At 41.9% G+C, this 13,798-nt stretch overlaps 1 protein-coding gene across 4 annotated transcripts in view; it reads left to right on the top strand.

The window, feature by feature from the left end:
• calml4b (calmodulin-like 4b) overlaps positions 1-11,964 on the top strand; it is a 40,910-nt gene extending 28,946 nt beyond the window's left edge. For 3 of the 4 annotated variants that reach the window (XM_028586335.1, XM_028586337.1, XM_028586336.1), the window contains 2 exons: positions 7,800-7,988; positions 11,559-11,964. In XM_028586335.1, coding sequence (XP_028442136.1) covers positions 7,800-7,988; positions 11,559-11,656 — 287 coding nt within the window. In that variant the 3' untranslated portion in view covers positions 11,657-11,964. Of the gene's footprint in view, positions 1-4,891; positions 4,969-7,799; positions 7,989-11,558 lie in introns of those variants that run through there. The other variant, XM_028586338.1, reaches the window with a different exon arrangement.
• The last annotated feature ends 1,834 nt before the right edge of the window (positions 11,965-13,798 follow it).

Genomic DNA, 13,798 nt, shown 5'->3' with positions numbered 1-13,798 from the left:
ATTTGTCTTGGGCATTCGAGATAACACAGGTGACAGCACACATTCTCTTTACACACCACATATAAGGATACATGTTTAAACAAACTACAGTTGACATTCAATAACACACAGATCCATATACTCAAAACATACACACCAAAGAATATTGCATGATACCATGCAGCATATACCAATATAATGCACACTCCCCCTGAGTAAAAAGCCTCAGTACATCGAACATCACCAGTAAATACACATTCATTACATTAAATGAAAGTGAATCTAGAAAATCAAATGGTTCTACTCAGTGGCTGACAGGAGAGATGATCAGAGGGGCAGAGTTTTTACCACCATAGTTAGGTTCGGGACTGAAGAATGGGTAGAGTTTCTCAGTGAAGGAGCAGCCAGTAAAGGAGTAGATAAGAGCTGCAGCATCAACATCATAAAAAGAGACCAGACCCTCCTCATAATCCACAAACACCCCCACCTTCTGAGGCTGAGACTTCAGAGAGAGAAGGACTGCAGGGCCAGCAAGAGCGTAGTACTCATTCCTCAACCATATCGTCCAGTAACCATCCTGAGGAGTTGGTAGAGTTTGTCCCTTCCTGTTGATCGACTCTCTGGCCACTCCTAAAGTCCACGCAGTCTTCCCTTTAACCTGAACCTCGTTGGATTGTCTGGGAGATTCTGGAATCTCTGGAATCTCTTTGGATTGTCTGGGAGATTCTTCCTCACATCACTATCATGTACTTGTTTTCCATCATTAGACAGGATGAGTTTACGATGTGCTGTATCAGGATCAAGAGTCACATCCACTGCAGACTGCTGGACCCTCCTTAGCTCGACCCGAACCAGTTTCTTCATCTGTTCACTGAGCATCTCCTCCAGCTGAGTCACAGCTCTCCTCACAAACCCCTCATATGAAGGCGGATGGATGTTGACTTCTGTCCAGTCCTTGGTGGGTGGAACAGCATTCAGGGAGGTGAAGCTCTGGAGGAGGTGTTGCTGGTCTTCAGACTGTAAGAGCTGCTCCACCTCAGTGCTTCTCTTCTGCAGCTCAGAGATTTCCTGTTCCAGCTCTGAGATGAAGCCTTCAGCTGGTTGCTTTGTCGTTCTCTGTTTCTCTAGGATCATCTCGATGAGCTCGGACTGGCTTCTCTCAACAGACTCCTTCAGAGCAGTGAAGATCTGAACACCTTCTGCTATCTCTCTGTCAGCATCTTCATCACTGAGCTCCACCGAGTGTTTGATCTCCTGAATCTTCAGTCGTCTCTTCTGTATCATCTGCATAATTTCAGCCCCTGTCTTCCACAGCTCAGCTTTCTTTGCTTCATATTCTTCCTTCTGAGGACCAACAAGATGTTTCTTTTGGTCTGAAACCATCCAGGACATGAAGACACACATCAGACACAGCAGGAAGAACATCCAGACTGTCTGAACTGAGCAGCCATCTCAGAGATTAAAGTATTGACCTGCAGCTCAGGTTTTACGTTAAAAATCTCTTTACAGTTGGGACACTGACAAGGAACATTAGTATTCCAGTGTTTAGTGATGCAGGTTTTACAGAAGTTGTGTCCACATGGTGTGCTGACTGGATCAGTGAACACATCCAGACAGATGGAGCACAGAAACTGATCTTCAGTCAGCAGACTGCTGGGAGCAGACATGTTGGCACTCTGAGGATAAAAAGTGCAAAAGACAAAAGTGTTATTATACATCTTTTTAATTAATTAAAGCATTGAAAGTGGTTTGGTTTTTGAAACTATTATTATTTTTCTGCTGCACAATCTCATTTATGAGCTTTGGATGCTGGAAAACTCACAAATATTGGCACACATGTTCTTTTGATGGTCACAAAAGTTGGTGGGAACATTGTTCTCATCTTTAGAAACATATATGATGTTTAAAATGTTTTCTTTTAGCCTAATAGGAAGTCAGCCATCTTGGATTTTGTGGTTACATTTTAATTTTAGGGACACATTTGGGCACTTTAGGATCCACAAAAACTCTCAAAATGTTGCTGCCATGTTCAAACACGTAATTATTTCGATTGATATCACATTTGAACTTGGGCGTGGTATGTCCATTAAGCTTATCAACACTAATATGTAGGCTGGCTGGGTTGTGCATGTCATTGCGCAATAAGTAGGTTATTGGGGTTATGCAATATGTTAGTGGTGCAAAACCCAACGCAAGTGTCTTTGCTAGTTTAAGACAGACGCAGTTGTCAGTTTCCCGTCCAGCGCCCACGTGGTTTAAATAACAAATGCACCTGCGCCCATCTTTGGCCCATGGGTGTGCTGGTCTTACAGGGAGGTGTGTTCAGGTGCATTCTGGGCGTGCTGGTCTTACAGGGAGGTGTGTTCAGGTGCATTCTGGGCGTGCTGGTCTTACAGGGAGGTGTGTTCAGGTGCATTCTGGGCGTGCTGGTCTTACAGGGAGGTGTGTTCAGGAGCATTCTGGGCGTGCTGGTCTTACAGGGAGGTGTGTTCAGGTGCATTCTGGGTGTGCTGGTCTTACAGGGAGGTGTGTTCAGGAGCATTCTGGGAGTATTTCTATCTTGAGGCAGCGGGAAGTGATCGCCCCATTGACCACCAAAAACCTGGACTAAAGTTAATAACGCAGCATTTCATTGTTATTTTAACAGAGCATTAGTCAAATGCTCCTGTAGGCTCGTGCACAGTGCACGCACACACTATGCTTGTTACACACACAGGGACGCACAGCAGCACACACACATGCAGAAGATTACAAATAAATATATTCGGTATAAATCCTCCCTCATAATAGCAATGCACCAAGGTCCAATCACGCCTGAATGGGAGATGATCTCTGATTGGTTGATTGCATGTTACGCCCAAAACACACCTCTGATAATGAAGACACTAAGGACAACCCTTTAGAACCATGCGCTAGCAAACTAGCAACTAGCAAAAGTGGATTTGGACACACCCTAAACACACTTTCCCCGTTGTTGTGTGCCCCTGCGCGGGTCGCGAGTGGCGGCCCGTCCTGTTGTTTTGGCCGGCGTAGGTTCGAAAAGCGTGACCTGTACACGTTCAAAAGTCGTTGCATATACACGAAAAAAACGGCATTTACGTAACCTGTCCACGACTTAATAGATTACAATAACGTGACTATATAACGACCTGGGGTGAGACCGGTTGGGTAGAGAGAAGTGAGAGAGTGCCGGCGATTACCTTCGGAGCGCGGAGCGAGTAGGGACCCTAGAGTCATAGTGAGAGAAACAAAGTGTTTCCTCTGTTCTTTCTGACCACGGTGGGAAATATGTAGCAGGAGAACTTAACCCGCTCCTTGATTTCATGTTGTTTATGGAGAAGGAGAACCAGGAAATGAGTCGGCTGAAATGCAACGCTACCAAGCCACGGCCGAGCTACGTGCGTCGCCGCGACGTGTAGTTACATTTTTCGAGAGGTGCACGTCAGGCTACGCCGTAGGGTCCGACGTAGACGCCAATTCGACGCACAACTATAAAAAGGCCTTAACAGTTCGCATCACTGTGTTATCCTAAATAACCATAAACTGCTGAGCTGGGAAGATGTAATCAAATACAAAAACATCTGTCTGGTGTCTGGTCTACAAAATTATGCATAACACCGCTCCTCCTCCTTTTAACTCATTCATAATCCAAGCCAAGCTGGATAGCTGTTTATTTGGTGAGTTTGGCAATGGAGATTTCAGGGCTGTTTCATGTTAAACAAAAAGGATTTTACAAAAAAAGTGGTTACATAACCTTTGAAACGAGCCTGAACTTGCACGTGAGTCATACTTACTAACTAACTAAACTAATAGTACTACACCCCTACTTACAAAGGCAGACAGCAGACAGTGGGGGCTGAGAGTATTTTTTAAGTTATAAAATGTAATTGATCTGCTTTTATAAGCAATACAAGATTGAGTCAGACACTGCACTCTGTTTGGACAACTCAAAGGGAAGCTAAGCTGGGCTAGTTAGCTTTTAGCAGACCTACTTTATCGGCTCGGGTGGATTCTGGTTTTAACTTTGACTAAATACTGTATTTAGTGAGTGCATTCGGTCTCCCTGTACTCACCAGTGTTAGGAGAGATTCTGCTGCTCAGTTGGGTGTTTCCTCAGAGAGAAACAGAGAGACTTGTCTCGACTGCAGCTCTGCTGTGCTCAGACTAAGTTTCACTTTCATTCAGGAAATGACATTGCAGCTCTCCTGTTTTTTTTTCTTAACCTTTATTTATTCAGGGAAGGTTCACTGAAAGGAAGCACACATTCTGGAAGCTGCCCAGTACAACCACAGTCTGACCTGCTGGCCACTGAGCAGCTCCACTGGAGCGGTTGGGGTTAACCCCCATGTTGTCCTTGGGTCAAATCTTTTTCAAAGTTTCTATGTCAAAAATATGGGTTTCTTTCAACCAAATTGCCCAAAAATAACTTGGATGATTCCATACACAAAACAGGCTGTGATTATATTTCATCATAGGTTTCTCTGATCTTAACTATTAGTCAAACTAATTCATAATTTCAGTTCGTTTTAATCGAATTAGGTATTATTTGATATGAATGAGGTTTATTGACTATTAATTCCATAAATAAGTGCTAAACTAGTGGTAATTATTTGGAATGAAGTTGGCTAAGAAGATGTAATGCAGAATTGGGTGATCATGTAGTCTTAATGCTTTAAGAACAGGCAAAACAGACAGAGGACAACACAAAGGTTAAGGGCCTTGCTCAAGGGCACCACAGTGTTGATAATGAGAGGAGGGACAAGCGCTGCTCTTTCACTTTTCCCCACCCAGATTTGATCTTGTCGGTCTGGGGACTGTCCAACTCTCAGCGGAGCTCTGTGAGGGAGGCGTTACAGTCTCTTTGGAAATTACCTTGGCATAGCTTTAAAACAAGATGAGTTTTTGTTTCCTCTTCTTTCTTCTACATTGGAAGTGTCCAGCAGCCAAAACAACAGACAAGTACAAATAGACAACACAACAAAAGTACAGGTACAGTGAAATATAGCCGAGAAAAGGGTTACCGTGAGGGGACTTTCAGAGGCCGTTGCAGTTGAGTTTAGCCGACAAAAAGTGAGCATCATGCGGTGACAACAGTTTAGATTAGACAAAAGATTGTGTTTTGGGTTTCTACTCCCCTGGAAACAAACACCCATTTCCTGTGTAAAAGTCCTGTGTTTTCTCCTCAACTTCTTCTGGGAAACGAACTCTGCTTCCCCGCTTTAAATCCCAGTGTTTTAGGACCCACTCTTTGTCCATCCCACAGTTTAACCCTTAAAGCTTCAGGGCCCTATTTTAACGATCGAAGCGCACGGCGTGAAGCGCCTGGCGCAGGTGCGTTTAGGGCGTGTCCAAATCCATTTTGCCCTGTTTATTTTTAGTGTTGCATGCTATTTTTAGGGAAATTTGGTTGAAAGAAACCTATATTTCTGATATAAAATCAAGTGATCAAATATGACCCAAGGATAACACGAGGGTTGGACCTCCGCGGGAGGTTGTTCTTTACATAATTCTGTACAAATCTACAATAAAAACCATAACAGCTGGAACATTCTTTTTGCAGCAGAGAGCTAAAAGGCTTCTGTCTTACGCATACCGAGTGACATCATTCTATTTCAGATAAAACTTCCAAAACCCCTTTCCTCTCTGCTCATTAAATGAGCATATCTCAACAACAACAAAAAAAAGTACAGACTTCAAATAACTTCTGGAGTGTTGAGAAATATCTTGTTCATGTTTCTACGTTTAGAAATCTTTTGGATCAATGTGTTTTTTATGTTTATTTAGTCAAATTTGATGAAGACCTTAGGTTGTACTGACAATCGTGTGTTTATGAAGCTAGTATCTGTTTTCAGTTTGAATATATTTGAACACAGCGAAGTGAAGGCAGGTGGTCATTCTGCGAAAGCAAAGCGCTGCATTAAAATGTCGTCCACGTCTCGGCATTACAGCGGGTGTCATCACCTCGCAGGGTGATTACATGAACTGAAGCTAATGATTCTTGTCGGACAGGATTACAAATAAAGCAAATGCAAATCACGCGTGACGCACGCTGTGAGCACAGCGCTGCTCTGCTGCAGTATTTCATGTCATCTGATCACGGCTCCTCTCTGATCATATTTCAGCTCTCAGCCATCATCATCTTTAATCACCTTTGTCATCATTCGCGTCTCTGTACACGCTGTCTTCATCTGTTGTCACTGTGGGATAACATTTTGCCAAGAATGGCACAGTCCTCTAAATGGGTCCATGTTAAAGGATAAGGCTGGGGGATTTTTTATATTTCACTTATCTTCAACAAATCTCATTTGCAAACCCAAACCAACGTGTTTCTTTTAACATTGTTTGACTTACTGTCTGGGACTCTCATAGCTGTATGTACAAATGAATCATTAGTACAGCCTGTGCACAGTAAAAGTTTTTTACAACATCCCCAGATGTCACTGTAGTGTGTACTTATGTATATATATTTCTACATTATGAATCTAGTCTTTACAATCCTTTTTCTACTCATTGATTCACCTGGGTCTTTCCATTGGTTGTGAGCCTTGAGCTTTATAACTGTTTAAAAAAATAGTCAGATAAATACTAAAATTAGCATGTCACGTTATATTAGCACTAACCTCAAACCTCTAGTTAAACTTCCAACTTTAAACTTACGTAATGCATTGAAGAAAATGTAGTTTGCAGCCAGAAATCACAGGAATGTTAAACGTCAATGAACTATATTATCGTGTATATGTATAGTCAAAGACAAATATATTTTATAGGCCTTCAGAAAATACAGTGTGTCACCTGGAGGTTTCCTGATTAGTTAATCAAGATTTCCCTCGACAGCAGCAATGCATTTTTATTGTGTTCTTAATCCGTCTGTTTGTATAAAGGTCGCTGATATTTGACTTTCTCTTGGGTTATCTTTGTGGAATCCGAAATTGTGTACGTAGCAGCTGTAATTAACAGCTCAGTTTCCAGTTCATTTAACATGTTCAAAGTGTCACCAGCTGCTCTTTACATACTGTTTTACTGCTTCGCTGTTTGAACAACTTATTTCATTTTCATTCTCTCCACTAACTGAGGCTACATTTTTTGAAAGTCAGCGCTCAGCTTCATACGACACTGTCAAAACAACAGACAAAGCCAGAAATCTTGGTGTAGTCATGGACTCAGACCTGAATTTCAACATCCACATGACGACAATTACAAAGTCAGCCTATTATCACCTTAAGAAAATATCAAGGATTAAAGGATTTATGTCTCAGCAGGATTTGGAAAAACTTGTCCATGCTTTCATCTTCAGTAGACATAACTACTGTAACGTGTATTCTATTCAAATAATCCCAGTGTCTATACAAATCTCCCTAAAAGATCACTCCGACAGCTGCAGCTGATTCAGAACGCTGCTGCTCGAGTCCTCACTGAGACCAAGAAAGTGGCTCACATCACTCCGGTTCTTAAGTCTTTACACTGGCTTCCAGTGCCTCAAAGAATTTATTTCAAAGTACTTCTGCTGGTTTATAAATCACTAAACGGTTTAGGGCCAAAATATATTTCTGATCTGCTATTGCACTATGAACCACCCAGAACTCTCAGGTCGTCTGGAACAGGTCTACTTGTTGTCCCCAGAGTCAGAACTAAACAGGGGGTAGCAGCGTTCAGTTTTTATGGAATGAGAGGGGGAAACACCAGAGCAGGGGGAATGAGAGGGGGAAACGCCAGAGCAGGGGGAATGAGAGGGGGGAAACGTAGCAGAAGATCCGGTAACACGGTGACATTATAAATGATTGGGCCGGTCCAGTAACATTAAGATGTTGATGTTCCTGCAGATTGGGGCGGAGAGCTGGACTTCTCTATCTTCCTGAGCATCATGCACCGGCAGCTCCAGCAGGAGGCGCCGCAGGACGAGATCCTGGAGGCTATGAGGATGGCTGACAAAGAGCAGAAAGGATTCATCCTCGCCTCCGAGCTGCGGGCCAAACTCACCGGGCTGGGAGAGAAGCTGACTCATCGAGAGGGTAAGAAGCCATCGGCGGATTCTTACAAATAATAACACATGGTTGGTTTTTACACACCTAGTCTCGCACAGCGCTGCGGAGGAAGGTCTGGCAATGCAAGACTTATTTATTGGCATTTCTTTAAACCAATCACAATCTTCTTGGGTGGCGCTAACGGATGGAGCCACGGTGCCTCTGCTAAATAGCCTCGGGAAGGAACTTGTTTTTGTGGAACATGTGTACGTTCAAAAGTAGTTTTAGTTTTGATACTAGCCAAAGCTACTGTACGTTAGAGAGCTTTTAATCTATTGATTTCTACTCCGTAACGGATGTGATTTAAAATGTAGCAAAGTTCAATTCTTCAAACAAAACATACTTAAGTGAAAGTAAAATTACAGATGTTGCTTGTTAGAATAATGTCACATACTTATATTTTCTGTCAGGTTTTACCCTTTTTAAGCATTGCTTGTTTCCTTCTGTTCCTTCATTTTAATCCTCTTATGTGAAGCCCTTTGGACATCCACACAATTTAAGAGGCTTTGCATCAAAGTCTGGTGTGAAAACAATGAAGCTTCCAATTGAGGGATTTTCATTACTGTAGATAATATTGAAAAGGAGTGGAAATAAAGATAACCGCAACAGTAAATGGGATAATGTTAGTCTCACTGTTAAATAGGAGCTAGACGCTTGCACAAAAACACAGAAAATCTCAACAGAAAAGTCTTAATGTCTTAAAAGAAAGATTCTGTGATTCCTGGACCCTATTTTCACATGTATTTGTGTGACTGATTGGGACATACATTTTTGAAATGAGTCCCTCTTGAAAAAATGGTGGTAAAAAAAGGTCAGGATTTTTTTTAAACAACTAGAAGGAGATTCATTCAGTTCATTTAACAAATGATGAAATACAAGTTACAAATTAGACGCACGGAAACAGATACGCATCTGTGGATACAAATTGCTCTGCATTCATTTCTACATTTTGTTTTACAAGCTGCAAATACTCATGAGACTGTTTTAGCACCATAGTTTTCCCCCATGGCATAAACGGAAATTATGTTTTAGTGGGCGTTCCCAAGAATGTTGACTAAGTCTATACAGACGTTAAAGGGTGATTTTTGCATCAGTATCTGACACTAAGAGACATTGACCAAGCATTAGTATTGGATGAGTTGGGAGTGAGAACAGGTTTTTATATATATATATATATATATATATATATATATATATATATATATATATATATATATATTCACATCCACATACTGTTACATTGCAGCCCGGTTTGCAGCTTTTGGCTGCAGGGCTCTCGCTCAAAACTGAACCAATATAACCCATTAGTCACAAAAAACAAGGGAAACAGCGTCCAGGTTGAAAAATACCAATATTGCTCTTTATAATAAGTTTTCTAGTCTGTGTGTAAAATAAAGAAATTGCAGGAACGCTTCTGGTATCCTTTTAACCACCGGTGCTCATGGAAGGGAATACAATTCAGAAAAAGGAAGAATTATGACCAATAATGATCCTGAGGAAGGCTCAAGCCGACATGCGTTTTACGCCCCATTTTTTATTATTATTAAAGGCCTTTTATCACTTGTTGTAACCAACCTTGAGTGCCTGGAGTCAATTATTTTATGACTTTTTGATCATAATTCTGCTTCCTTTTTGTGGAGTGCCTATGTATGTTGAAATAAAAACAGAACAAAGCAGATTGTTGCTCTGAAAAACAAAGAAGAAAACCACTTTCCCTCCTGAAAGGCCTCTCTGCCAACACAGGTGTTGTCACTTGTTCTGTCTGATTAGACCTTTGCTCAGGTGGAAGTGTGGAGCAACGCTGGGATTACACCAGGTCACCAAACTTCACAAATCATTAACAATGATCAAAGTATAATTTACACTTACACAGAGAGGTGCAACAAAGTACCAGAGGTCTTTGCTGTATGTTTGCTTCATAAAATGTCCAGTTTTTCCATTTAACAAAAAGAAAAATGTGTTTTCAGCAGAGGTCTCAAAAGTATTTACATTCATTTCTCAAGTAGAAGTACAGATACTAGGGTTTAAAACGACTTCTGTAGAAGTTGAAGTATCAACTCAAGCTTTTTACTCAAGTAAAAGTGTAAAAGTACTGGTTTCAAAACTACTTATACTTTATTAAAAAAGTAAAAGTAATGTAATGGGGGAAAAAATGCCATTAAGGACAAAAGCTTAGCCCGCCCCACAGGGGCCTATACTGCACTACCCCACATCCACAAAAAGTATTTTTTCTAAAGGCCATAATGACAATAATGTCAATTTGGGATGCACCTGTTTCTGCCACATTCATGCCCTTTGAAAATGAATGCATTTTAGCACAATGCAAATACGTTAAAGACCATATATGTGTACTACTGAGCATTAACATGTGTTACATGGAGCGGAAGATATGATGACTAGTTGCCTATAAGTATTGTAATGGTGCAAAGAGTCAAACTTCAGAGGCATGTTATCAATAGCCTTTATTGGAATGTAAATGTCCATCCAAGCTTAGCTGCAGGAATCTGGGAGGGCAACGGATGTAAGATATTAGAACTGGTGAAGATAACGGATAATAATAGATAACCAAACTGGACAAGAAAATTACCGGTGCTTGGTTGGGACATTTCGCTCAAGTTCTCTTTGAGTCTCTGCCACGGACATCTTTGTACTAGGCTACATACTGTATGTCTGCTGTGTCCTTGCTGGAGTGTGACGTGATTTGTGTCATGTGCAGGTGCGACAAGAAAAGATAATTTTGCAAGTGAAGAAAGTCTCAGTTTGTCGTAGTACAACTAAGTTTTGTGTGAAACCACTCAGTGAACTGCGAGACGCACAATATATGTCACTTTTCTAGCCAGCTAGCTATCTAGCTAGCTTAGCTCTGTTCCCCAACACATGCAATGTTGTCTTACCTGATGTGTTATATCCAGCGTCTTTTTTTGTCTTTTAAAGAAGGAGCAAGTAACGTTACATCCCGTTACCAAACGCACAGACATCGTAGCTTCAGAGAGACGTCACTTAGAGACTTTAGTGTCATCTTTCTAATAACGTATTTTCAAAGTCTGATACTTCAACATTTTTGCGACAAACTGAGACTTTCTTCATTTCGAAAATTATCTTTTAACCTGACAAACATCATGTGTTTAATTCATAGCTCAATTCAAATGGGATCCAAACATAATTTGTCTCTGTAGTTAACTACCGGGCTGATTTTTTCTCTCAAATAACGTCCCATGGTGGTCCATTGGAAGGGGAGGGACTTTGCCTCTCTATATGTTTAGGTATACTGGCTTTAAATGATGGACAAACGAGTTAAAGACATTTGTTTGGTTTGAAGGCTCGTCTGTATTGTTACGCACCAAGTTATCAGAGCTTTCAGTAAATTATTTTGTTCTAACTTGGATGATGATGTGAACTCTGTTACTGTAAAATTACTTTAACGCAGCATCTGTGTGGCCGTAGCATTAATTCCTCGTACCAAGAAATGTATTTATTTAATCCCTATAACTGAAATGGCTCTTCCTAAAGGTTTCCGTCAACATACTTTGACTGACAGCCGTGTCTCTCTGTTGTCAGTGGACGAGCTGCTGAAGGAGGCGGGTGTTGGAACTGACGGGCGGGTCCACTGTGAGCAGTTTGCTAAAGCGGTGACTCACTCCCCTGCAAAGCGCTGATGTCACAAACAACATCATCACCAAGCTGCTACTCAACCCTTTCTAGCATCAAGAGAAATATGTAAATTATTGTTGTGTTTGGTTAAAGTGGCTATATGTAACTTTCAGTTTGTAATAGTTTTTATTACGTTGGAATGTTGCCTTAGGCCTATGTGTTTCAAGCCTGCTACTGATTGATTGGCTGAAGTGTAAGTAGGGGAAGGCTGTGAGTTGTGTTCATACCTGACTATGTAGTTCTTAATTTTATTTTGTGTGTGTGTAAAACAAATTTCCGAACTCTGGGATAATAAAGTATACTTTTGATTTTCTTTTTTGGTAAATCTTTACATCAAGTCAAAGGGTGAAGGCAGAGTAGAGTAGACAGTACATGTTTTTTTTTTACTACGTTCTGCGTCACGTGGTTAATCCTAACCCTAACCTTCAGGAAGTGACGTAACGTTAGATTTTTACCCAAACCACCATCTTTTTCTAAACATAGCAGTTTTGGGGGCGGGACTAAGCTCCAAACGGAGCCACTGTGCCTCTGCTAAATAGTCTCAGGAAGGAACTTGTTTTGGTGGAACATGTGGACGTTCAAAAGTAGTTTTAGTCGTGCAACAGAAAACTGAGATTGGACAGATAGTCTAGCTAGCTGTCTGGATTTACCCTGCAGAGATCTGAGGAGCAGTTAACCATAGTCCTCAGAAATCAGCCGGAGGTTAGAACGCCAACACAGAGACAGAGGAAGGGGACAAATATCTAGCGGCACCGGAGCAATCCTGGAAAAAATGTTGTGGTTCCTATTTCCTGCCACTTCTACGGGCACTAATTTATGAACCGCTCCTTTGAGTTGTATTAGAGGGTAGGGAGAAACAACCGGTATAGTCTATCGTATGGTTTGGAACAATGGTTCTCAAGGTTGTTCCCCCTTTGAACAGTTTTTTTAAGCCATGTACCAGCACAAATAATTTTTGGTAGAAAGAAATAAGTCTCTATAAAAGGGGAAGAATACAGCTATGTCAGCAATAGATTTACCAAACAACAGCCTTGGACCTGGAAAACATTTAAATGCTGATGAGAAAATGAGACAAAAAAAAGGAAGGCAAGAATAGGTCGAAAATGGTGTCAAAAACTTCCAAAAAAGAGACAGTAGAAAGAAGGAAGGCAACACTAGGGCGACAAAAGTGACAAAAATGTTTAAAAAGTGACAAAAACTAAGACAGTAGTAACTACAGCCTTGTAACTGAAAAACATTTAGCTAAAAATCTCAAGTATCCCCTGCAGTCCTCCAAAGTACAACTAGGGGGACACATACCCCCTGCAGTCCTCCAAAGTACCACTAGGGGGACACGTACCCCCTGCAGTCCTCCAAAGTACCCCTAGGGGGACACATACCCCCTGCAGTCCTCCAAAGTACCACTAGGGGGACACGTACCCCCTGCAGTCCTCCAAAGTACCCCTAGGGGGACACGTACCCCCTGCAGTCCTCCAAAGTACCACTAGGGGACACGCACCCCCCTGCAGTCCTCCAAAGTACCACTAGGGGGACACGTACCCCCTGCAGTCCTCCAAAGTATCACTAGGGGGACACGTACCCCCTGCAGTCCTCCAAAGTACCACTAGGGGGACTCGTACCCCCTGCAGTCCTCTGTCAGTATACTGCTAACGTGCACTGACCACTTCCTGCCGTAGTGCCCACTTTAGATGGTTAGTGTCGTCCCAAAAGGAACACTTATGTTAAAACTCTTACCGGAAATGACAAGCGGTCGGCTCGGCTCACCGCCTCTCAAAATCTGACGAAAATCAGATAAACCGACCTTTGTCGTTCAAAAGAACAGACAGAATCAGCAGCTGCATGGCCTATTTCTCGCTTAAAATGTTTTCAGAAGCACGTTTCGGTGAACTATTTTTGTAAAATACAAGATCGTATTCTCAACGAGACGCCCATTATGCTCTGTTGTGAAATCCGCGAGAAGCCAGACCCACGTGATGCGTTCGTCCAATCAGCTGCCGGTCCACATCCCCTGGTCCCTCCCCTTTCCGCTGCGTAGTCAAGATGGCGCCCGTTTAGCGCACGTAGGGACCATCATTCCACACTGAACTTTTTGACCATTTTTAGGGGGGTCATCCGGGTACTTTCAGTGTGTTATCTCCACGATATAC

The sequence above is a fragment of the Perca flavescens genome, chromosome 8 (assembly GCF_004354835.1).
Source record: "Perca flavescens isolate YP-PL-M2 chromosome 8, PFLA_1.0, whole genome shotgun sequence".
NCBI lineage: Eukaryota > Metazoa > Chordata > Actinopteri > Perciformes > Percidae > Perca > Perca flavescens.
This window is presented reverse-complemented; position numbering and strand designations above follow the sequence as displayed.